The sequence below is a fragment of the Anomaloglossus baeobatrachus genome, chromosome 6 (genome assembly GCF_048569485.1).
Source record: "Anomaloglossus baeobatrachus isolate aAnoBae1 chromosome 6, aAnoBae1.hap1, whole genome shotgun sequence".
Classification (NCBI taxonomy): Eukaryota; Metazoa; Chordata; class Amphibia; order Anura; family Aromobatidae; genus Anomaloglossus; species Anomaloglossus baeobatrachus.
The window spans coordinates 94,447,833-94,474,731 of NC_134358.1; the positions used below are offsets into that span (position 1 = coordinate 94,447,833).

At 45.1% G+C, this 26,899-nt stretch overlaps 1 protein-coding gene across 3 annotated transcripts in view; it reads right to left on the minus strand.

Moving 5' to 3' along the window:
• The window catches only part of CPNE3 (copine 3), a 132,554-nt gene that overhangs the window by 18,333 nt on the left and 87,322 nt on the right, over nucleotides 1–26,899 (minus strand). For all 3 annotated transcript variants that reach the window (XM_075353114.1, XM_075353113.1, XM_075353115.1), the window contains exons 9-13: nucleotides 25,070–25,156; nucleotides 22,419–22,478; nucleotides 18,403–18,536; nucleotides 10,367–10,421; nucleotides 9,614–9,665 (exon numbers count right to left, since the gene is read on the minus strand). In XM_075353114.1, coding sequence (XP_075209229.1) covers nucleotides 9,614–9,665; nucleotides 10,367–10,421; nucleotides 18,403–18,536; nucleotides 22,419–22,478; nucleotides 25,070–25,156 — 388 coding nt within the window. The remainder of the gene's footprint in view (nucleotides 1–9,613; nucleotides 9,666–10,366; nucleotides 10,422–18,402; nucleotides 18,537–22,418; nucleotides 22,479–25,069; nucleotides 25,157–26,899) is intronic.

Genomic DNA, 26,899 nt, shown 5'->3' on the forward strand with positions numbered 1-26,899 from the left:
CGGATTGCGCTGTTATGACATCCAAGTGCAGCCCGATGTTTGAGACTTGTATGGGTGCGCACCGCCCGATATACGCTGCTCCTCACAGCGATTTTTTTCTTATGCCGAATCGGCATAGGGTAACATTGGTTTTAGGGCAATCTAATAAAAAAATTGAAGAGCCATTGTCAAACTCATGTAGCCAGCCCTATGGCAGAATAACAATGTGATAATGTGGAGTACACTAATTTTTGTGAACGTGCAAACGGGTATGAAGATCATATCCACATCTGTATTAGTTATTAGAATCAGATACAAGATGATACAAAGATATCTACATTATCGCTTACCCTACACAGTAAAGGGGTGAGCTCTGTGGTGAAAATCTGCTGCCAAAAAATCCAGCAAAACCAAACAAAGGAACTGGCGCATCCATTTGTACACATGCAGCATATAGGAGTGTGTGCACACTGTGACCATTTAACAAACAAAACCAGAGATAGAAAGAAAATGAGCACATACCCTGCTGCAAGTATATAGTAAAAGTGCCTTTTTGAGCTAGGCCTTTATATAGCTTCCCATGGGCAGATGTCTGAACAGTCGTGCCATGGTCTTGATCTGCCCCATGTACATTGAGGTCGGTTGAAACAAGGTGAGATTTTAATATATATTAGATGCCAGGATCATCCTCGCTACACCTCGCTGCATTGGGATGACTTTTGTACTTTTTTTTATAAAAAACAATGTATAAATATATTATATATATATAGTATTTGTATATCTAGAGATATATATATATATATATATATATATATATATATATATATATATATATATATATATATATATATATATATATATACACACATACATATACATATATATATCTATATATATATATATCTCTATATATATAATTGCCTTATTCTGTCTGCCTGTCTGTCTGTCTGTCTGTCTGTCTTGCTCCAAAATTGTGTCCTTACGGTGACACAAAGCGGATTGGCCGCTGGCCTCGCCATGGCCCCGCCCCCCCCGCACGGATTGGTCGCTCGCCCTGGCTCCCCCCCACACGGATTGGCCGGCCGCTCGCATAGGCTCCACCCCCCACACGGATTGGCCTCTCGCCCCGGCACCCTGCACGTATTGGCAACTCGGCCACGCCACGTCCCCCTCACGCAATGCACGCTCGCTCTGGCCCCGCCCCCCGCATGCATCCCTTGAACTGACACGGAGACACGACTCCCAGGTGAGTGCTGTACCCCCGGGAGCCCACACCAGCATACGCCGCCAACCCAGCCGACACAAACCCTCGCATTGCTGGGGTTTGCCGCCGTATGCTGTGTGCGCTCCCGTGCAAGTGGGGGACGGGATGCGCTGGTAACCATGGTAGCATAGTTACCAGTGCATCAAGGTCCTGCAGCGGCGGAAAATCCACACGCACACACATAACAACAGACACACACACACATCAGATCACACTCACTCTCACACACACCTCAAACACACATCACATCGCATCCACACACTCACATCATCCGGAGATATCGCTTGCTTCTCGGCGGCGATACTGTGCTGTGAGCTTCCAGGACCTGCCGGAGGATCACATGGCCAGAAGCATGTGGTATCTCCGGATGTTGTGCGTGTGAGCGCGTATGTGCAATATCGTCAGTGTGTGTGTGTGTGAGTGTATGCGATCGGATGTGTGTGAGTGTATGCGATCGGGTGTGTGTGAGTGTATGCGATCGGGTGTGTGTGAGTGTATGCGATCGGGTGTGTGTGAGCGTATGCGATCGGGTGTGTGTGAGTGTATGCGATCGGGTGTGTGTGAGTATGCGATCGGGTGGGTGTGAGTGTATGCGATCGGGTGGGTGTGAGTGTATGCGATCGGGTGGGTGTGTGTGTGTGAGTGTATGCGATCGGATCTGTGAGTGTCGGCAGAGGAGCACGGCGTGCTGGAGGAGGCTGGGAGGAGAGAGGCTGATCCTGGGGAAGGCTGGGAGCGGGAGGCTGATGTTGGGGGAGGCTGGGAGGGTGTAGGCTGATGCTGGGGGAGGCTGATGCTGGGGGTGGCTGGGATGAGAGAGGCTGATGCTGGGGGAGGCTGATGCTGGGGGTGGCTGGGATGAGAGAGGCTGATGCTGGGGGAGGCTGATGTTGGGGGAGGCTGGGAGGGTGTAGGCTGATGCTGGGGGAGGCTGATGCTGGGGGAGGCTGGGAGGAGAGAGGCTGATGCTGGGGGAGGCTGATGCTGGGGGTGGCTGGGATGAGAGAGGCTGATGCTGGGGGAGGCTGATGTTGGGGGAGGCTAGGAGGGTGTAGGCTGATGCTGGGGGAGGCTGATGCTGGGGGAGGCTGGGAGGGGGAGGCTGATGCTAGGGAAGGCTGGGAGGAGAGAGGCTGATGCTGGAGGACGCTGGGAGGAGAGAGGCTGATGCTGGGGGAGGCTGGGAGGAGAGAGGCTGATGCTGGGGGAGGCTGGGAGGCGGAGGCTGATACTGGGGGAGGCTGGGAGGCGGAGGCTGATGCTGGGGGAGGCTGGAAGGAGAGAGGCTGATGCTGGGGGAGGCTGATGCTGGGGGAGGCTGGGAGGGGGAGGCTGATGCTGGGGGAGGCTGGGAGGAGGGAGGCTGGGAGGAGAGAGGCTGATGCTGGGGGAGGCTGATGCTGGAAGGAGAGAGGCTGATGCTGGGGGAGGCTGATGCTGGGGGAGGCTGGAAGGAGAGAGGCTGATGCTGGGGGAGGCTGATGCTGAGGGAGGCTGGGAGGTGGAGGCTGATGCTGGGGAAGGCTGGGAAGAGGGAGGCTGGGAGGAGAGAGGCTGATCCTTGGGAAGGCTGGGAGGAGGGAGGCTGGGAGGAGAGAGGCTGATGCTGGGGGAGGCTGATGCTGGGGGAGGCTGGAAGGAGAGAGGCTGATGCTGGGGGAGGCTGATGCTGGGGGAGGCTGGGAGGGGGAGGCTGGGAGGAGAGAGGCTGATGCTGGGGGAGGCTGGGAGGAGGGAGGCTGGGAGGGGGGGAGGCTGAGAGAAGAGAGGCTGATGCTGGGGGACGCTGAGGCTGGGAGGAGAGAGGCTGATGCTGGGGACAGAGAGGGTGATGCTGGGAGGAGAGAGGCTGATGCTGGGAGGAGAGAGGCTGATGCTGGGAGGAGAGAGGCTGATGCTGCGGGCAGAGAGGCTGATGCTGCGGGCAGAGAGGCTGATGCTGGTGCAGCATGGGGGATAGAGCACGATGGGGGGTGCGCAGCATGGGGGATGGAGCACGTTTGGGAGTGCGCAGCATGGCGGATGGAGCACGTTTGGGACTGCGCAGCATGGCGGATGGACCACGTTTGGGAGTGCGCAGCATGGCGGATGAAGCATGTTTGGGAGTGCGCAGCATGGCGGATGGAGCACGCTTGGGAGTGCGCAGCATGGCGGATGGAGCACGTTTGGGAGTGCGCAGCATGGCGGATGGACCACGTTTGGGAGTGCGCAGCATGGCAGATGGAGCACGTTTGGGAGTGCGCAGCATGGCGGATGGAGCACGTTTGGGAGTGCGCAGCATGGCGGATGGAGCACGATGGGGGGTGCGCAGCATGGGGGATGGAGCACGATGGGATGTGCACACCTCCCCCCAACACACACACACACACACAACACACCACACACACACTGGGAACCACAAACACCGCCCTACACAGACACCCACACACACAGACAACGCTGCACACACACACAACACCCAACACACAAACACCGCGGCATACATAAATATACGCACATACCGCACAACACACACATTGCACAAAACATACCTCCCCCCAAAACACACCACACCCACACAAACCGCGCAACACAGACACACACACACACACAACGCTACAGACACACAGCGCTCCACAAACAACGCAACACACGCAACACCGCTCTCACCCCCCGCCACACCCAGACAACACCCAGAACATGTACAGCGCCCTACACAAACACTTGGTAACTACACACAACAACATCTATATATATATATATATATATATATATATATATATATATATATATAACAAAAATCATACATTAACTACACAATACGTAAATTCTAGAATACCCGATGCGTAGAATCGGACCACCTTCTAGTATATATATATATATATATATATATATATATATATATATATTGCATACACACATATATATCCTCATTTTGTTTCTATCTTAGGTTTTGTTTACATGTGAGAATCAGCATTTAGGTTTGCTATACTGAATTTTTTTTTTTATACATGAGGATGAATAAAAAACAAAGTCCATTTAGTGTAAAGGTGATCGACCTAACATAATATGGAGCCTTAAAAAGAGCTGCACATTTCATTCACGACGTGGATGTCAGATATATATAAAAATTTAGTGATAAATCTACATAAACGCACATGTGCACACAGTACAACTTCTGGAAATAAGGATTGCCCTGTGCCACCATCACAGAAGCACTCTGCTCTTTATGGTGGGGCCGGGCACTCTGCGCAGCAGCGTTCATGAACGATTACACAGGCCTGCAAAAAAAAAATTTCGAGAGCCGTTTTGGTTATTCCACATAATCTTTATGTTTTTGAGTGCATTGAATCCGAAAATGACTCCGTTTTGTCATAGGACATCACGTTTTCTGACAATTTAAGTAACTATGTTAAATAAGACAATACCTCAAAATAAATGAAAATAGACTCCTAAAAATAATTTTTTATTACAAATGTTTCATGAAAATCATTTTTTTAACTGCAATTAGCTCACTAACACACACTAAAATCGATTCTTCTTCCCTGTGAGGCTTCTCTTGGTACATTTACGCTTGTGAGTAGCATCTGTAATGTCTCTCTGAAGCGTCCAACAGTAGTCTGCCATCATTGTAATGCTCCATCTTCCCTGGTATCTTCTTTCCATCTCTTTAATGTCCTGGTGGAATCGCTCACCTTGCTCTTCACTCACAGCTCCCACATTTTCAGGAAAGTTGTCAAGGTGGGAATGGAGGAAATGCACTTTCAAACTCATCAGGCAATCTAAGGGGTACTTTGCACACTACGACATAGCAAGCCGATGCTTGCGATGCCGACCGCGATAGTCCCCGCCCCCGTCGCAGCAGCGATATCTTGTGATCGCTGCCGTAGCGAACATTATCGCTACGGCAGCTTCACATGCACTCACCTGCCCTGCGACGTCGCTCTGTCCAGTGACCCGCCTCCTTCCTAAGGGGGCGGTTCGTGTGGCGTCACAGCGACGTAACACGGCAGGCGGCCAATAGAAGAGGAGGGGCGGAGATGAGCGGGACGTAAACATCCCACCCACCTCCGTCCTTCCGCATAGCCGGCGTGAGCCGCGGTGACGCAGGTAAGCTGATGTTCCTCGCTCCTGCGGCTTCTCACACAGCGATGTGTGCTGCCGCAGGGGAACGAGGAACAACATCGTACCGTCGCTGCCGCGCAATTATGAAAATGTCAGACACTACACCGATGATATGATTACAACGCTTTTGCGCTCGTTAATCGTATCAAAAACGCTTTACACACTACGATATCGACAATGACGCCGGATGTGCGTCACTTTCGTTTTGACCCCACCGACATCACAGCTGCGATGTCGTAGTGTGCAAAGTACCCCTTAAGCTTGAAATTCTTTCAGCATTCGTCCGACGATTTGTTTGTAGTCAGGGTCTTTGTTATTGCCTAAAAATTTCTCTACAACCTCTTTAAATGCAATCCACCCTTCTTTTTGAGGATGCGTCATGGTATTGATAAACTCTTGATCAGCTATAAGCCTTCTAATGTCTGGTCCGACGAATACACCTTCCTTCAATTTTGCCTCTGAGAGGCCTGGAAACTTGGCGACCAAGTATTTGAAGCATTCTCCATCTTTTGGAAGTGATTTTACGAATTGCTTCATCAATCCCAATTTGATGTGGAGAGGTGGTAGAAAAACTTTATGGGGAGGAACCAAAGTTTCTCGAAGGACATTTTTTTCACCAACTGTGAGCACCCTCGGCTGCCAATTCTTCTTGGTCCAGTGATTTTGTCAGTCTCGACTGTCCCATAGACACAGAAAACAAGGGTATTTGGTATACCCAGCTTGTTTCAAGACTTTCAAATCCACGCACACTTGCCAACCGTGGTCTTCATATTTAAGTTTACGAAGAACCAATTCCAAGTTCTCGTAGGTTTCCTTGAGGTGTACGGAATGACCTACAGGGATGGAAGCATAAAAACCGCCGTTGTGGAGTAAAACTGCTTTGACACTTCTTTTTGAAGAATCTATAAAAAGACGCCATTGCGCTGAATCATATTTGGATTTTGAATTGACCCATCAAACCTTCGACATCGATGCAATAAACCAACTTATTTTCCTGGGCAAAGTAAGGAACTAACTCGTCTTCACGATGTCTGAACCATGAAAAAGACACTGATGGCAACAATAAATTCTTGCTTTTGAGCCTTGAGCCGAGTAACTCAGCGGCATCTTTGGGAAGATGTAAGTCTCTTACCGAATCATTCATCTCCTCCTGGGAAACCAATTTTGGTCTTGTATCATCTTCAAAGTCAGAACTTGATTCATCTGGTTCAGGTATGACTCCACCTTCATCGGACATAGTTATCTCTTCCAAGGTAGCAGGGGCCTTGGGTACTGGTATATCTGTGCCATGGGGGATGGGACGAATTGCTGATTTAATATTGGGGTATGAAATGGAATGCTTCCATTTTGAACTATACCCTTTCACATCGCATGAACAAAAGTAACAATCGTCACTATCGTTCTTTTGCTCTCGCCATACCATAGGAATCCCATAACGGAAAGCTTTTTTCTTACCCTTGAACCAATTTCGGAGGTCCTCAACACACCGTTTGCACACTTTATGAGGCGCCCAAGCTTTATCTTGATCTCCAAGCTTTAGTCCGAAATATGCGAAGTATACTTTTTTCACAAAGTCTGTAATATTCAGCTGTCGCTTCAACACTGTATATTCACCACAAATGTAACAGAAACTGTCAGGCGAATTAATACACTTCCGCTGATCCATAATGCTAAATTTGGGAAACACGGTTGAATATGAAGAGCTAACATGAACTGAGATTTAGGCCTTGTGCGCACTAGGCGTTTTGAGCGACGTTTTTTACCGCGTTTTTGTGCTGAAAACGCAGTGACATTGCTTCCCCAGCAATGTCTATGGGTTTTCAGAAGTGCTGTCCGCACACAGCGTTTTTTTGTAGCTGCGTTTTTGTGGTGACCACAAAAATGCAACATGTCAATTATTTCTGCGTTTTTCACTGCGTTTTTCACCCATTGAGTTCAATGAGATGTTCAACAACGCAATGAAAAACGCATATAGCTGTGTTTCTATGACTAAAAACGCAGCTATAAACGCAAGGGGTGGGCAGTAAAGTGACGTGTACAGGAAGAGGATTCCTTCTGTTGGTAAACACAGAAGCATGAATCCTCCCGGTACCGTCACCGCTGCGTCCACAACCCGCCCGGTGCCATGTCAGCTCCGTGCGGCGCCATGTCCGGGCGGGAGGTGGAGGCAGCGGCGAAAACAAAAGTGAACAGTAGAAAAAAAAAAAGTCATATATACTCACCTGTCTGCAGGGTCCCGGTGCCATGCCCGCTCCCATCTCCTCCCGGTACCGCCGCTCTGGCTGTGTGCAGTCTCCCCGGGGCACGTACGAAGCTTGCAGGACCTGGCGGTGGATCACCTGATGCAGTCACCTGACGCATCAGCTGATCGTAATTCTCGCGGTGTCGCCGGCTTTTTCGCGCCCGGCCGGCTATCAGCTGATCCTGCCGTCAGGGGACTTCATCAGCTGATTACCGGCAGCTCCTGCAGCGATGGGACAGGATCAGACTCTCATCCGATCGCTGCAGGATCTGCCGGTAATCAGCACAGACGTGAGTATTTATTTTTTTTTTTTGCACTGATGCTTCAGCTGATTGTATAATCGGCTTTTATACAATCAACTGTTGTGTGATGTGATTCACGTCCTTTAACCTGACACATCATCTGATCGCTCTGCCTTCCAGCAAACCGATCAGATGATATTGGATCCGGATTGGACGGCGCGGGACCCTTGACCCAGGATTACTGCGGAGGGGGGTTCTTTATTTCAATAAAGATGGAGTCACTAATTGTATTGTGTTTTATTTCTAATAAAAATATTTTTCTGTGTGTTGTGTTTTTTTTTCATCATTACTAGAAATTCATGGTGGCCATGTCTAATATTGGCGTGACACCATGAATTTCGGGCTTAGGGCCAGCTGATAATATACAGCTAGCCCTAACTCCATTATTACCCAGTGAGCCACCCGGCATCAGGGCAGCTGGAAGAGTTAGATACAGCGCCAGAAGATGGCGCTTCTATGAAAGCGCCATTTTCTGGGGTGGCTGCGGACTGCAATTCGCAGTGGGGGTGCCCAGAAAGCATGGGCACTCTGCACTGCGGATTCCATTCCCCAGCTGCCTAGTTGTACCTGGCTGGACTCAAAAATTGGGCGAAGCCTACGTCATTTTTTTTTTTAATTATTTCTTGAAATTCATGAAATAAAAAAAAAAAAAAAAAAGGGCTTCCCTATATTTTTGATTCCCAGCCGGGTACAAATAGGCAGGTGGGGATTGGGGCAGCCTGTACCTGCCTGCTGTACCTAGCTAGCATACAAAAATATAGCGAAGCCCATGTCATTTTTTTTTTCTTTTTGGGCAAAAAACTCCTGCATACAGTCCTGGATGGAGGATGCTGAGCCTTGTAGTTCTGCAGCTGCTGTCTGCTCTCCTGCATACACTAGTTCTGCAGCTGTCTGCTCTCCTGCATACAATGAACATTTTGAAGAAGGAAATTACATCAGACCTTTTTTTTTTTTTTTTTCTCATCAACAATCTTTAATGGCATTGTGCACTGATTAAAAACGCAGTGAGCAAAAACGCAGCAAAAAACGCACCAAATCGCGGTAAAAACGCTTGCGTTTTTGTCGCTTTTTTTAGTTGCGGGTGCGTTTTTTGAGACAAAAACGCACATAAAAACGCAGCGTGAAAAAAACGCCTAGTGCGCACATACCCTAAAAAGTGTGAACAGGCGAGAACAAAGATAAAACAATTGAAACAAGCTCGGGCATGTCAGAGCCCGCTCATTCAGCTTGCAAAATGTTGATGCTGGTTTCATTAGCTCACTCTGAATGTTCTTTTCTTTGAAAGTTATATTTTTTTGTCATTATATATCTTCAATGCATTGATGTGAATTAATTATTAGTAATTTTGACTTTCACAACCCTAAAAAAAATAAATAAATAAAAATTATGAAAAATGTACTACATTTGAAGAGAATTTTGCATTTTGTGGCAAATCCTGATGTCCAGGATTTTTTTCAATATTTTTTTCATTTTCAGCACACCAAAATACATGGAAATTAGATGAAAATAAACAGCTTTTTAGTCGCAGACCTGTGTTATTATTCAACTGGGAAATATGAATGTTTGTTTCTGAGGGACCTTGAGGCCTCACATCAGGCTCATGATGGCATGTTCTAATAGTTAGACATAATTAATCAAGTGCAACGTGAGTACTCCTATGTGCTCACACTTTGAGATCCTGTTTTCTAATAAAGATAAAAACCTAATTGCGTAAACCCTTACCTGCACAGAATGGGTTTGATGGGTTAAAATTTATGGGGAATTCATGTGAAACCTAAGAAAAGAAAGAAAACAAACATACACATAAATAAAAACTATCTGAGGGCGATAATTCAGCATTGCTTCATTCGGTTTTAGAGAAGAAGAATATTTTAGTCAAAGGAGTTTTGTCGAGGCTTGTCTGCAGTGACTATGTGACTACAGACTTTTCAATTCTCCCAGCCCGCACACCGCACTCTGTCAGGATTCTCTGTGCTGGAAGCGGACGATCACATAACCGCAAATATGCAATTTGAAAACTTCCGGACACATTCCAACTAGACATGTCGAGCCTCATTTAATTTACTTCTATTGAGCAAGGCTGCGCACGTCTAGTTGGCATGTGACCAAATGTATGCAAATCGTATACTTGAGGTCATGTGAAAAGTCAATGGGTCTATGAGAAAAATTGGACCACACTCAGCTGACATCTGTATGTGGTCTGATTTTCACGGACTGACAGAATCGAAGACAGAAAAAAAAATGTCTCCATCTTCTCCAAATAAAATTAGGTTCCACTCTTGTTACATTCGGATCAAACCGACATCAGAGTCTGGTCAGAATGTGATTAGCATAGCTAATTGATTTTATCGGTTGAGAAAAAATATGGTTGTCTGCACCAAGCCTACAACAGGTTCTCAGTGAAGTTATTTTGCAGCAATCACTTTGACCTTTTCCCAGTAATTTTGCATCTTATACATTTTCAGCAGCCATTACCTGCCCTGTTGGTGGTATCTGAGCACCAAAGCCAAAGGCCGGGAACATTTTATCCCTAGAAATAAAAAAAGGAACACATTCAGAAAATGAATGAACATTCACAAACTATATCCATCTATTGCTGTAAAAATGCTAGTGGTTCCTACTCTAAGGGGCACTTTGCACACTACGACATCGCAAGCCGATGGTAGCGATGCCGTGTGCGATAGTCCCCGCCCCCGTCGCAGCTGCGATATCATGGTGATAGCTGCCGTAGCGAACATTATCACTTCACATGCACTCACCTGCCCTGCGACGTCACTGTGGCCGGCGAACCGCCTCCTTATTAAGGGGGCGGGTCGTGCGGCGTCATAGCGACGTCACACGGCAGGCGTCCAATAGAAGCGGAGGGGCGGAGATGAGCAGGACGTAAACATCCCGCCCACCTCCTTCCTTCCGCAAAGCCGGCCAGGACACAGGTAGGAGCTGTTCCTTGCTCCTGCGGCTTCACACACAGCGATGTGTGCTGCCTCAGGAACAAGGAACAACATCATAACATCGGTATTTCCCAATTAATGGAAATGATCGATGCTACACCGATGATATGATTACGACGCCTTTGTGCTCGTTAATCGTATCATAAAGGATTTACACACTACAATGTCGACAACGACGCCGGATGTGCGTCACTTTTAATTTGACCCCACCGATATCGCACTTGCGATGTCGTAGTGTGCAAAGTGCCCCTAAGGCTGCCTTCACATGAGCTATGAATCTCTCCTCCGAGAGAATCAGATTGATTATGGCAATGTCACTGGGCTCAGACTCTTCTGCGAGCGTGATCTGAGTGTCATTATACCGTGATCAGATTCTCTCGGATGACAGGTGCATAGAGAACGGAAGAGCAAAATTTCTACATCTTCTCCATTGTCTTTGGCAGCATAAATTAGACTGCACTCGAATGACATCAGAGTGCAGTCCGGTGTTTTGCACAGACCTATATGGATTCGCTTTTTGTTATACCTGTATATAGGGCAGGTATATAAAGTGCTGTGACTGTGAATTTATTTGCCTTTTGCCTCTTCAACTCTTTGGATATGAATGGAATGGAACTTTGCAATGGCACGTTGTAAAATAGGACACACAAATTACCCCCAGATGACTGCAGGCTTGATTTTCTGCATTTCTCTAACTCCTATTTTGTATAAAATACTGATGGCACAAGGGCAAACACCTGTATCAATGGAAAACAGGGTCACTGTATATAACCAGTAACTCTAGGATAAAGCCAAGGGCCACACGTGGGGCCTCCGGGGATAACCAACACTTGCACAGTTATTTTATTTCTGTTTTTATACATTGCACATTCACCACTAACATCTTACATTTGCACTTCTATTTTAGTTAAAGACACAACTGGGTATATACTATATACCCTTCACGCACTTATACGCTCACACTTTCATGGTAAGTTGTTTGCCCATGGCTACAGCCGTCATTCACATCTGTGTTCTCGCAGCACCTGGGAATTGTGTTCTTATCAACTCTCTGTGTGTGATCACTGCACTTTGTATACTAGTGGTCAGCTTTTTTGTATATATCGGTCGAACCGCTCGGATCCGGGGGTTGATGCTGTGGCTCAAGGGTCTCCAGACCCGGAGGCTCGCGGCCACTTCAAATGGAAAGGGGATATTTACAGGGGATAAGAGTTTGTGACGCCACCCGTGGTTCGTGGTAAGGGGAGTACCACCGCTGCTGATGGGAGCACCCGGGGAGATGGAGCGGGGCAGCCAGATGACATTCCCTCCACGGGTAGGGGAGGCCGCGGGACTCTGGATGGGTAGAGGTGTAGGGGAGCATGGTGCAGGTTGGAAGCAGGGGAGGACAGCGTACTCACTCAGGTATTGTTAGTAGTGGTGCAACAGCAAAGCAGACTCTGACACAAGGTAAACCAAGCCTCTGGGTGCCGCTGCCTCTCTGGGGGGGAGCTTGTCCAGGAATCCGCTCCCTTTGATGCTGCCAGTGGTCTTGACCTGCCTCCTTGCACTAATGTTTAGGTGTTTTCGTGTGACCCCTCGGCTTGAAGCTTTCAGGGTCCCGCTCCCCACTATTAGGTAGTGAAGCTGTGCTCTCGATGGCTGACACTTGGGATTTCAGTGGGCCTCATAAGCTGGAAAGCCCTATACCCCTCGTTGTGTTGGTGCCTTCGATCTCTGAGCTCTTGGGGAAAGTTCATAGAGATACTATCCTCCACAGGTTAATTATCAGGTGGCGTGAAGCTACTCCCTGATCTAGAGTCTAGTACCCCGCCGTGCTCGGTACCGGTTTGGTTAATAGCTATTACGGTGCCAATCGTTCTCCAAAACTAAGTCTGGCTCCTTTCTCCAATACCCTGCGACCGAGTCTCCGACTCCTCCGGTCCCAGACCACAGTCTGCAACCTAGCCAACGTCTCCGAGGGAACTCCAACTCCCCTAGCTCCTCACTCTCTGAGAGCTACCACTCAACTGAAAGCTGACACTTAACTGGACTAAGTCCCTCCCACCAGTCTGTCTGAGCCCTAGGACGGTGGCCCTATTCAAGCTAGATCGCCCACTGGTGTGCCTGACATGGTTGTGGTGTAAGGTGACTAGGGTTTGAATGTTGGTGGAAGCAAAATCAAAAGTTAGGATCCCAGAATCATGAGGGGTTGAGTCCTGCACCAACAGATAAACGAGTGCAGTACCCTGTGACACCCTGACTAGTTCAGGGGCGTCACATATACTTCCCTTGTTTCTTCTGTGATCGCTGGTCTGAGTGTGTGCGGACTGTGGGTCATGGGATTGCTAGCTCCTGATACTTAAGGACATCAGGATCACATCACTCTCAGTATGGATACGTCACTACATCCCATGGCCGCCTGTTCCACTCTCACGACTGTTCTTATGGTCAGAAAGTTTTTCCTAATATGTACTATGTATCTTCTTCATTATAGTTTCATCCCATTGCTTCTTGTACTTCTTGTGCTAATGAGAATAGGGTAGTTCTGCACTGTGGCTACCTTTAACATAATTGTATACTGCTATTAAAGGGAATCTTTCATCAGGTTTGTGCTCCCCCATCTGAGAGCAGCATAATGTAGAGGCAGAGACCCTGATTCCAGCGATGTGTCACTTACTGAGCTGTTTGCTGTCATTTTGATAAAATCAATGTTTTCTCTGCTGTAGATCTAGCAGTTATACAGAGATCATGAGTATGCTGGACTACCTGCAGCACGCCAAGTAGTCCTCTAATGATAATCTACTGCTGATTAAACATTGATTTTATCAAAACTACACTAAGCAGCCCAAGAAGTGACACATCTCTGGAATCAGGATCTCTGCCCCTACATTATGCTGTCTCAGATTAGGTGGCAAAAACCTGGTGACAGATTCCCTTTAAGTCTCCTCTTTGTGGACCGCTATTGAGTCTCCTCTCAACTTTCTGTTACAGTAACTCTTTGTTTATATGCCTGCTCCAAGGGCTGCTTACTGCCTTTTTAGTGTCACCAGCTTTTCTTGGAGGGTTGTTTTGTGACAACCCCACATCTTTGTGCAGGTGAGTACTGCCTTATGTCTCTTAGCATTACATTAGTCAATATATTGGGTTTTTTCTTGACATACCCCAAATATGTGTTGGGTTTTGCACTAGGGGGTTATATACTGCCATCTTGTGGCAGACAATGAAATTGCAGTGTCTACATTATTTGAGTATTTTCTCTATCCTGTTGGTCTACTTTGTCTTCTCTCTATACTACAAGCAGGGCTCAGATCAGAAAAGTGTTTTCAGAATACGCGGTCTGTAGATCTAATATGAGCACTCAATAAGGAGGAGAGGAGAAATTTGGATGCATGTGTTTTTATTTACAACCGACAAAAATTGCAAAATGTGAACCCTAACACAAAGCAACAAACCAACGTTTCGGTTTATCAGACCTTTCTCAAGGTAGTTGCCTGTGGAGGTAAAAGTACACAGTGAGTATATATACAAGTGCGACAAACAGCAATATATACAATATATACAGTTATATACAGGATATGTACATACTTATAATAGAGACGCAGGGGCATACGGGTCACAGGGACAGCCGTCAGGGTAAAGAGTAAGTGGAGGGCATCACATTCAGCAGTATGCGGTATCTGACATGTAAGAATAATATGCATAAGAAGAAGCACCACAATGCAATATGGGAGAGTCAGAGCACTGTACGCTAGATGATGACACAGATGGCAACCTACCTCCGTTTTTTCATCTGCTATACGTACCAAAATCAGTACCTACCAGCAAAATTCCATTATCGATAGTAAACTCGCAGATTTTCTCATCAACAAATCACCCTATCACCCCAGTCTTCTACACATTACCCAAAATACACAAGAATCTGTCATTCCCTCCTGGCCGCCCCATCGTTGCATCCACTGACTCGATTCTTTCACCTTTATCCATCACTTTGGAAAAAATACTGTCACCCCACATCCCCAAAATCCAGTCTCACCTGAAGGACACTGGACATTTTTTGTCCATTCTCAAATCCATTCCTCATATTCCTGATAACAGCCTGTTGATCACACTGGATGTATCAAGCTTATATACAAGCATTGATCATTCAGAGGGACTTATGGCAGTGGATACTTTCCTACAGCATCACACTGATTTCTCAGACCCCAAGAGGAAATTTTGCCTCGACCTTCTTGAGGAAGTTCTCACAAAAAACTTTTTTCTTTTTGGGGACCAATTTTTCTTGCAGCGTAGGGGGACCGCGATGGGTTCGAACGTCGCACCCCCCTACGCTAATATTTTCATGGACTACTTTGAGAACTGCTTTGTTTACACCCACCCCCAATTTGACAACTCTGTTATGATCTGGAAGAGGTTCATCGATGATATATTTTTCATATGGACTGATGACATAATGTCCCTCGAATACTTTTTTTCAGACCTCAATTCTGCTAGGGCCAATATTTCTTTCACTCTCCATCATGACAGTTGCTCCATCCATTTCCTGGACACTACCGTTATAATCAATACTGATCGCTCTCTGTCCACCGACCTCTATGTCAAGCCAACGGATAGGAACAGTCTCCTACTCTATACCAGCTGCCATCCTAACCACATCAAAAGGTCCCCACCACACTCACAACACTGTCGAGTTGACAGAATTGTCTCAGACTCTACAATGAGGGACATGCGACACACAGAGATGAACTAGAAATTCCACAATAGGGGATATCCCCCCTATGTGAAACCTGCTGCACAAGTCACGCAGACATCAGGCTCTCACAAAATCCCCTTCGTGAACACCTTCCATCCTTTCTCTCCACTAATCAAAACTGCTATCTTGAAACACTGGCCCCTCCTACTTCAGGCCTATCCCTCCATTCCTGAATTCCAAAACAAGCCACTATTCTGTTTCAAGCGTCCCCCCAATCTAAGGGATTCACTAGTACGTGCGGACATTGGCCCATCCAAACCAGCTATCAGGCAAATTTACCTATCCACCAGCCGCAAGGGGACATTCCCTTGTCTTCATTGCCTTCAATGTTCTCACGTCACTAAAGGGGATCATTTCACCCACCCACGAACTGGCAAGAGATACCCCAATCGGGGATACTTTACATGTGACTCTAATCACGTTATATATCTCATCAAGTGCCCGTGCGGTCTCGGGTATGTTGGGGAGACCACCCAACATATCCGAGACCGCTTCAGTAAGCACAAATCGACAATTCGATGTAGGCAAACGGTTCTGCCTATCCCTGCACATTTTATTTCTACTGGTCATTCAATTTCACAACTGAGATTTCAGGTGCTTGAACAGGTCTGCCCCCCCAGACGAGGTGGCAACCGCATCAAATTACTACGTGAGAGGGAATCCTTTTGGATTCATACCCTCCAAACCCTAGAACCCCATGGCCTCAACCGGGAATATGAGGTTCATGTCTAGTTCTCTGACTGTCTCTGACGACTCATTATATCATACATTGTGATATGCGTGCATTATACCAATTTGCGCCTTTTTACATGATTGATTACAAGCTGTAGTATTATGATTGTTTTTCTCCTCCATTTAACAATTTATTGTTATGTACTGATATTGACGCCTGTACTTGCTCCCTTTCTTCCTTTAGGTATCCTAGTGTCTTTTCTCCCTTACTCACGGTCCACTATAAGCTCCCTCTGCACTTTTGGGCCTCCTGACAAGTAACTATGCTCCATCTACAACACCCTTGTATCCAGCCTTCGCTCCCTACTTAATGACATACCTAAACTGTGTGCCATGGCCCTTTAAGAAGACACAGATCGTAGTTTCTAGTATGTCCACACCCTGTGAAGAATACACATACATTACTGACACACTCCTACTCAGTGCCTGTGTCCTCTTTTCTGTGTCTCTAAGGCTTTGTGCGCACTAGAAATGTGAAGTTTCTCAAGAAAATTTCTTCAGAAACTTCTGGGAGTGGAAGATTTGCTGCGGGTAAATCCGCGGGTAAAACAGCCTAGTGCGCACATAGCCTAATACATACATCACTGACACTCCCATATCCATATTAGGCCCAGTACTCTAGCTCCCAGCCCCTCTATGCGCTCACACTACACCACTGTTGCCACGCCCACACCCTGCCTATCACACACCTACATTACTGACACATCCATGCCCCTATCAGACCAAACGATTTTGCCCCCAGCCCCCTCTAACGTCAGCTCTGCATCACTAACATCATGTCCACACCCTTTGCCATGATGAACATATCCATATCCCTATCAGACTCAGCGCTCAGGGTCCTGGCCCCGCCTAGCGCTCACTCTGCATCACTGACGTTATGCTCACACCCCTCGACATGATTGACATATCCACGTTCCTTTCAGACACCGCCCTCATGCTCCCAGCCCCTCCTAGCGCTCGCTCAGGCACCGCTGACGTCACGCGCATGCGCAGTGGACAATGTCCCTCAATACATTGCACCCGTCCAAACTGGAAGTGACGCCGTACTCAGCGTTTCCTTTATAATGACGCTCCCCAGCCCTGTATACCCACGCTGCCATTACCACTGCCACCGCTGTTCCAGCACTACATGGTCCTCTTTGAGCAGGTAATCCATTACAACCGCCCCCTGTGGACCTCTCACTATCCCTGTCTATTACTCTCTAACGTTTATGACTTTTCTTCCAGGCGTCCTCTCCTCTCCTCTTCTGCCTCTGTGTTTACTCACAACATCACCACCATTCAAGTATGTAGTTCTGCTGCCTTGATTGCTACTATTTCTTTCCATGATAAATGGTCATGCATACATGTATTCAACTGATGTTCTTGTGTCATTTTTAATGAGGATTATAATATTTCCTCCGTTCCTATATACCAGTAATCACGTGATCATGTTGCCATCTGTGTCATCATCTAGCGTACAGTGCTCTGACTCTCCCATATTGCATTGTGGTGCTTCTTCTTATGCATATTATTCTTACATGTCAGATACCGCATACTGCTGAATGTGATGCCCTCCACTTACTCTTTACCCTGACGGCTGTCCCTGTGACCCGTATGTCCCTGCGTCTCTATTATAAGTATGTACATATCCTGTATATAACTGTATATTTGTATATATTGCTGTTTGTCGCACTTGTATATATACTCACTGTATACTTTTACCTCCACAGGCAACTACCTTGAGAAAGGTCTGATAAACCGAAACGTTGGTTTGTTGCTTTGTGTTAGGGTTCACAATTTGCAATTTTTGTCGGTTGTAAATAAAAACACTTGCATCCAAATTTCTCCTCTCCTCCTTATTGAGTGCTCGGGTTTCCCATTACTTGTGACTATTGTATTACCCTGTAGCACCAATTTGTAGCAGTTGCAGCCAGACTTTTCTGTATTATGTAGATCTAATATGGGCACAATAATGTTATGTAATGCCAGAAAATGAACTTTCTTTGTATTGCTATATAGCTTACACAGTAAAATTGCCCAATATGTTACTTACCTGCCCCCTGACAGCTATTGCTTTTACTAAAGACAAGAAAGAACGTGGGTCTAAGACTTACGTGTCATAATCCTGAATTACCAAGCCCACCGACCAGATGGCGTTCAGGTACTCATTGACTCCATTGGGACTAATGTAGTGCAGAGAATCTGGAGACCTGGGATCACCGTTTGATCCAGTGAAATCTATTCCAACCTATTGTTATAGTAAGTAAACGATAGTCAGTAAGCAGCACCGTATAACTACGCTGCCCAACAGCCATCACCGGATGTTAAAACCCCCCATTGGTGCTTAATATAAGGGGCCACACAAACTTAGAAATTCAGGATGGACTCCACTCAAGGATCCCACATCCTGGAAAAAAAAATGATACTGTGCACACAGATGACATGGATATGTAAACCCTTTGAAAAGAGTAAATAAAAAAAAGTTTGATGGAACGGAAAAAAAAAGCAATATTGACATTTTTTTTTTTTTGCAGATTTTGTTTTTATGACATTCACTTAGTAGTAGTAATCATCTGAGGTTGGAAAAGCAGGGGTTAATCCTGCGCTGCCTGAATGTCCCAGGAATTTTATAGTCCTTCTGTGTGTTCCTCTTCAAACGTGGTGTACTTAATCCTGTGCACTATATGTCCTATTGGGGGCCTCTATGTTGGAGAAACAGGACAGAGACTGAGAGCAAGGATGAGATCTCACCGCCACACAATTACAGACAAAAAAATCCATTTACCTGTGGCCAAACATTTCTGTGCTTCAGGACACAACTTAAACCATATGAAAGTTGTCATATTAAAAGGCAACTTCAGATCACAGAACCAATCGCAGGGTCCGGGAATACAAGTTCATCACAATGTTTAACTCTGTGGACAAAGGACTCAACCTGTCAGGAGGATTTATGACCCACTAAAAAATCTGGGAGGTCTGCTCCAGAGACTTAAGGTACCATCACACTACACGACGCTCCAGCGATCCCACCAGCAACCTGACCTGGCAGGGATCGCTGGTGCGTCGCTACACGGGTTGCTGGTGAGCTGTCACACAGGCAGATCTCACCAGCAACCAGTGACCAGCCCCCAGCCAGCAGCGACGCGTGGAAGCGATGCTGTGCTTGGTAACTAAGGTAAATATTGGGTAACCAACCCGATATTTACCTTGGTTACCAGCGTACACCGCTTAGTGCTGGCTCCCTGCACTCCTAGCCAGAGTATACATCGGGTTAATTACCCGATGTGTACTCCGGCTACGTGTTCAGGGAGCAGGGAGCCGGCACTGACAGCGTGAGAGCGGCGGACGCTGGTAATGAAAGTAAATATCGGGTAACCAAGAAAAGGGCTTCTTGGTTACCCGATATTTACATTGGTTACCAGCGTCCGCAGAAGCCGGCTCCCTGCTCACTGCACATTCAGTTGTTGCTCTGTCGCTGTCACACACAGCGATCTGTGCTTCACAGCGGGAGAGCAACGACTAAAAAATGATCCAGGACATTCAGCAACAATCAACGACCTCACAGCAGGGGCCAGGTCGTTGCTGGATGTCACACACCGCAACATCGCTAGCAACATTGCTACTACGTCACAAAAGTCGTGCCTCAGCAGCGATGTTGCCAGTGATGTTGCTTAGTGTGACGGTACCTTACGGGCACCAGACCTCTGATCCTTCATGGATATTGGGACACTAAAACTTTCACACCACTAATCAAAGTTAATTAAGGATTCACTTTCTAAGCTCAGTGTTTGTTTCTTTAAATGTCTTTTATTATGCCATCCCTCTGCTCTGTTTGTGCATATATTTGTGTTTCTTCAGATATTTTGTCATACCATGCCTGAGGAAGAGACCTGAGATGTCTCGAAAGCTTGCTTTGTAACATCCTTTTATCTTATTTTAGTTAGCCATTAAAAGGTATCACAAGATTATAATTTTGTTTCTCTCACTGAGAACAATCAATCTTTATTCGTATATTAATACCCTTACTAACAAGCCCAGGGTATATGTGATACTGACTACACTATATCAGAAAAAAATATTTAAAAAATCCGTTGTGTTAATGTCAGATTAGTCAATGTGGTGTTGGGTTCCCAGATTAGTCATCCGCTGTCATGTCAGCGCCAACACTTTGTAAATTTCAGACATATAAGTGTCTTTGGTTCTTTCATGTCCATGTATAATAAATCCAGGACAGTGAAGCTGGGTGTGTGCTCCCTGCTTCATAGACGCAATGCACATTTCCAGACAGCACATTGTTCCAGCATAATCTGCTGTCCACTGAAGACAATACCCAGAAGAAAAAAAAAAATACCAAAAAAAAGAGACAGTTGCACTCTGAAGCGCTAAGATATGTCGAACAATGAATATGGAAATATAGACATGCATTACTGCTATGGAAAACATGTACAAAAAGGAGATACTTAAAACTGGCCATTTTTGTGTGCTATGTGAGCCCAACAGTCAACATCAAGGCAACTTCTTATTAATAAGAGGTCGTCTTGACGTTGGCTGTTGGGCTCACATAAAACTGGCCATCTTTGTGTGCTCTTTTTTTTTACATGTTATAAATGACCATAGGAGGCGCAATAAGATGATTAGTAGGATTTTTACTATATAGTGTCATGAAACATATAGTACAAAGTGCTTGTTAGGAAGGGAATTAACAAGAATACATACATGATAGTGGTTTGGGAGGCATTAGGAGCGGTCAGATTCCCTTTAAGTCTGCGGGTCAGTATGATTATGCCCATACCTCATTTAAAATGTTTTTATGTTGTATTTATTTCACAAAATAAATGCATATGTACATCAATTTTCTGAAATTAACACAACATAAAAAAAAATTAATAATGAGGTATCTGAGCCATATAAGTAAGTTAACATGTTATTCTTATCACAAAGTGAATTTCATAAAAACAAAACCCAGAAAAAAAAGTAAAAACTTCTTTTTTCTATCAATTTTTTTTTTCGCTTTTCAATACACAAAGTGAAAAAAATAAAACTGATGGTTGGATTAGTTAGACATGACCCTTGACGTTGTGTTGCAAGCTTGCGTATTTTGGCCAAAATATAAACCAATGCCTCATAGTTAGGCCTCTTTCACACCGCAGTATTTTGCATCAGTTTTTCATCAGTGTGTGATCAGTATTTGGATGCAAAAACCAGGAGTGTCTCCAAAACACAGAACTAGTGTCAGTCTTTCAATTATAGTTCTTCTCTGTGAGTTCCACTCCTGCTTTTGCCATCCAAATACTGATGAGACACTGACAAAACACTGATGCAAAATACTGATGTGTGAAAGAGACCTTATTTTAATGCAAGTTATTTATATTTTTTACAGGGTGCAGATGGCCCATCCATGGTCACTTTGTAAACTAGGGGCCGATACCTCTGTAGTGCACTGAGAGAGCGCCAGGCAGCCGCCTAATCGAATAATAGGGGCATATAAAAGGCTGTTGGCTGGGCACTGTGCTTCACACGTGTGTGACCTGTGCCATATGCGCAATTCTCATACTGGGCGATCACCCCCTCCATGATCTGGTAGGTTGAGAATGGTTGTATTGTTAGTTTTTTACACTTGTGTGATCTGCTACATTCTGTCTGTGCATTTGTTTCCATAACCTTGGGGCTGGTAAACATCAACTATATGAAAAAAGGGGGGGGTTTTGTGTAACTAATCATATAACCCTTTTAAAATTTAAATTTTATTGATACTTATTAAAATCCACAACCTTTGTGCAAATAAATTATAAAGAAAAAGAGGGAAGAAGGTAAGATGCTTACCCTTTACAATGACCCTCCCTCCTGTCCACTACCTACCGCGGGGGTCGGCACCCTGATAGCTACGAAAATGGCGCCCCCACTCTACGGTGGCTGACCCTGTGATATCCCTATGAAAACCCTCAAATAGGTGGTGAAAAGCAGATGAAGTCAAGGGTCATATACAGGGTACACTCATTCTTCAGTGGACAGAAAGATTGGGACAACTACACATGTTGGATAAAAGTAATTAAAAAACTCCTGATTTCTCGTACAAATGGCCAGAAAGTATTTTGCCTGGGTGATGACGTAGTTGATGTCACACACTTACCACAAAGTTCATCTGACATCCCCCCATAATATAATCCAGAAATGTGTATTCTACTGTGATCTAAAAAAGAGACAAACCAGAGGTAAGTAATGGATAAATACACAATTGTGACAATTTTATAAATGTTGCAGGTTTAATCTAAAAATTGCAGAACAAAAAAGTCCATGAAACAAGTCATTGGCATTGTAAAGAGGCTATGTAAAAAAGAAAAGTAAGGATGCATTCACATTCTGTTTCTTCCAATTTTTGCAACAAACAAAAATAATGTAAAAATGTTTGCATAATTGCCGCAAATAGAAGCGGGGATCCCCCATTGATTATTACGGGGCCTGTCTTGGTCCCCGTTTTGTGTCACATAGAAAACATCCTGCAGAAATTTTTCTTCCATTATAAAAACAAACGTATAACGGATGGAGCCCATGGTGATCACTGAGGTCGTTCCATTTGTGTCAACTATGCAACAAATCCATTTTTTACATTAAAGGGAACCAATCACCAGGATTTTTGTATATAAGCTAAAGGCAGTGCTATACTGGCACTATCAGGCTGATTCTATACATACCTGTAGTGCTCAGCTCGGATGTTTAGGTTTTGAAATCCAAGAAAGTAAAGTTTATAAAATCACCAGCTTTTTGAGTGACAGCAGCTGAGGAGCAGATAATATCTGGGGGGAATTCAGACATATCCCCTCCCCCTGTTAGAATTAGCATAAGTATTATACAATCAATTCACTTTTACTTGCAGGACCTGTGTGAGGTCATACCCATGTAACCAGAATGCTCGGGGCCTCATCCAACAAAGCGGATACCAGCTGGTCACATGGGTATGACCTCACACAGGTCCTGCAAGTAAAAGTGAATCGATAGAATTAGCATAACTATTGTACAAACAGGGGGAGGGGATAACTATGAATATATTATCTGTTCCTCAGCTGCTGTCACTCAAGAAGCTGATCATTTTATAAACTTTACTTTCTTGGATTTCAAAACCTATACATCCGAACTGACCACTACAGGTATAGAATCAGCCTGATAGTGTCAGTATAGCACTGGCTTTAGGTTATATACGAAATCCTGGTGATTGGTTCCCTTTAAAGGGGTATTCCCATCTCCAAAATCCTATCCTAATATGTAACAGGTTTAATAATAATAATAATAATAATAATAATAATAATGATATTAGCAAATACAATTAGAAATGTAGTATAGTTCTTCTTATTCACTATGTTGCTTACCTCATGTGCAGAGCATTGCAGGGCCTTAGAAATCCATGGTTATGGCCACTAGCAACTAACTGTGACTATATGAGTGGTTGTAACTATGGATACCTAAGGTCGTGAATGCCCTGAACATGAGGTAAGTGACAGCTAATCAGGAGAACTATACTACATTTGTAACTGGAGGTATTTGCTAATATTTTGTTATTATTACACCTACTACACATTGGGCTAGGATTTTGGAGATGGGAATAATAATAATATATATATATATATATATATATATATATATATATATATATATATATATATTTACACACACACCCCTTTCCCGTACCAGCACCGTTCCAGCGATGTCCGGGCTCGCGGTGCCGGGGTTCATGTACAGTTGAGACACCCTGTGCCCAATCAGTGCCGGCTTCTGTCTCCTCACTTTTGGGCCAAATGAGTTAATCAACAGTAAGTGACCGCTGCAGCTGCTTTCACTTCCTGTGATTGGTGGATCCTGTGTTATCAGTTGTGTGTAGACAAGTTGCCTGTCATTGTAATCCTGCCTCTGATGATAATGAGACTGCTGAAAAGTCCCCCCCACCCCCCAGTGGCATGAAACATGCAACATTTCTAATTTTGTTTTTTTAATATGTCTTGACTTGAAAAAATAAAAAAAAAAAAAAGATGGCAAAAAATGCACAAAATCCTGATGCAAAGTGTTGGGTATTTTCTTCTGACACATTTCCTTTAGGCCTCTGACACACTCACGTGAGACACGTATTTTCCCTGCGTGTTGCGTGCAGGTAAGTACGTGTCTCTGGTACGTGTGGGCCACATGTGTTCTCTGCATGCTATCCGTGATAACATGCGGAGAACAGGTTATTTACATACTCACGTGGTCCTTCCTGCTGTCCGCGCTGCTGTCCGTGGTGCTGATCCTCGGTCTCCAGCCCTCCCGTCTCCCCGCTGCTGCTGCTAGGCAGTGAAGTGAATATTAAATGAGAATAATGAGCGGCAGTCGGCAGCAAGAGGCAGCAGCGGCAGAGACAGGAGGGCTGGAGAAGGTGAGAAAATGTTTTTTTTTTTCTCTGACACATGTGTTTCCTCTGGCACGTGTCACACGGGACCGCATCCACACTACACCCGTGTGGTACGGGTGCGGGCCGTGTGACACCCGTGCTGCAGGAGAAAACACTGACATGTCAGTGTGTAGAAAAACGCACACACGTACAAACGCACACGGACACACGTTCCGTGTGGTTTTACATGTGTGTGCCTGCTACAATAGGGTAGCATTGCTGAACGTGTCTCCATGCCGCCGGTACGTGCAAAAAATGGCAAACACGTACCAGAGGCACGGATGTGTGTCGGAGGCCTTAAGTAGGATGAGATAATAGTACATATCAACTAATCTCTCTAAACAGAAAAATCTCGATGCACCTACTTGGCACACTTTCACACTGACCACCCCAGAATTTCTGTAGCTTTTTTTCTTCTGTTTCTTCTTCTCATTTATGCAGTCAAATTCCACCTACAGAGGAAAAAAGCTCATTAAATGTGTTCTGCAGATGGTTAATATCAGCAAGCACACAGCTGAAATGTGACAAATACATAAAAGTAACCGTTCAATGACATCCACTAAGGCTCTATTCACACTGTCTGCAGTGTATTTCCCATCATAAATGTTCAATGTACTCTGATTCCAGTAATGTGTCACTTACTGGGCTGTTTGCTGTTAATTTTTCTAAAATCACTGCTTTATCTGAATGCTCAGTTTTGTATAACCCCACCCACACCACTGATTGGTGGCTTTCTTAGTGTTCACAGTGTGCATAGCCAATCGGTGTTGTGGTTTTGCAGAGATCAAGAATATGGAGGACTACCTGGCAGCAGATTTACTAGTCTTCCAGTGTAAATTTCCTGCTGATAAAACACTGATTTTATCAAAACTACAGCAAGCAGCCCAGTAAGTGATACAACTCTGAAATCAGGGTCTATGTCTCCACATTTTACTGCTCACAGATTAGGTGGTCGAAACCTGGTGACAGATTCCCTTTAAGGGGTAGTGCTAATTGTGGAGATTGATGTAGCCCATGCTCAAATCTTTTATTATAGCAAGTGAGATATAAATGTGCATCTTAATCCACCTTACTGAGTTGTATCTAGTAGGAGGTGTAGATGTGGAGGACATCATGTTCACACATTTGTGCGGTGTATACAAATATTTCTGCTGTCTCACACCAAACCAGATATACTGTAATATACAATAAAGGTCCGGACAGAAACGTCATCACATGATTGGACTGTACTGGTTCTGTATCACACCTCTGAGTGTTCTGTGGCTGCTCCTCCTATATACGGCCAGAGTGAAGAATGACGTTACTCTTGGAAATGATGTCACTCACAGACGCGAGCTTAGATGATGTCAGGGAGGATTAGCATAGGAAAATCAATTCATCCAGACTACGCACTTATTTACGCTCGAGAGCAAATTTAAAGGGAATCTGTCAACAGGTTTTTGCTCTGTAAGCTGAAGCCAGTATGCTGCAAGGGTTAACACAGAAAGTTCAATTATGCTGGTCTTGTCACAGTCCCATCTGTTATTTATTTGCTATTTTTGTTTAAACAGCAGGACCCTTATCATTGCTCCTGCTACAAAGTCACATTCACTGCAGTCCGGCATGCCCCCTCCTCTGATACCTCACTGTGAATGTACAACCTCTATTGAGAGCCCGGAGTGTGCAGGGCAGCTCTCTCAGCTCTGCTGCATGAGGAAATCTAAAAATTCTGATTGTGTCAGAATGTCTGCAGCAAGTAATCTAAGTGATACATCGTTGGATTCAGAATCTCTTTGCCTATATCATGCTGCTCTCAGATGAGGTAGCAAAAACCTATTGACAGATTCCCTTTAATGTTAATGTTATATTTATTATCAACACTTACGCAACAAAAAGGGGCTAATTAGATTGTAGAAAAAGGTTGTAATGCCGACATAGTGAAGGTTTAGGGGGCTAGGGCAGTTGTCAGGTACTGTTAACAAGGGATGTCCATCAATTGGATAAGCCCTTCTCAATCCCTATGCAAAATAACATCTATACTCACCTCCGATGATGGCATCGATACAGTGGTGTCTGCACTGGCTCTCCCAGGATCACGTGACATTAAGGAGACACACAGAGTATAGACGGCTTAAAGGGGTGCTCCGAAACAATCATTGATGTACTTCTAAACCTGTCTATTTATTGCAATTGTCTAATGCATTTCTAATACACTT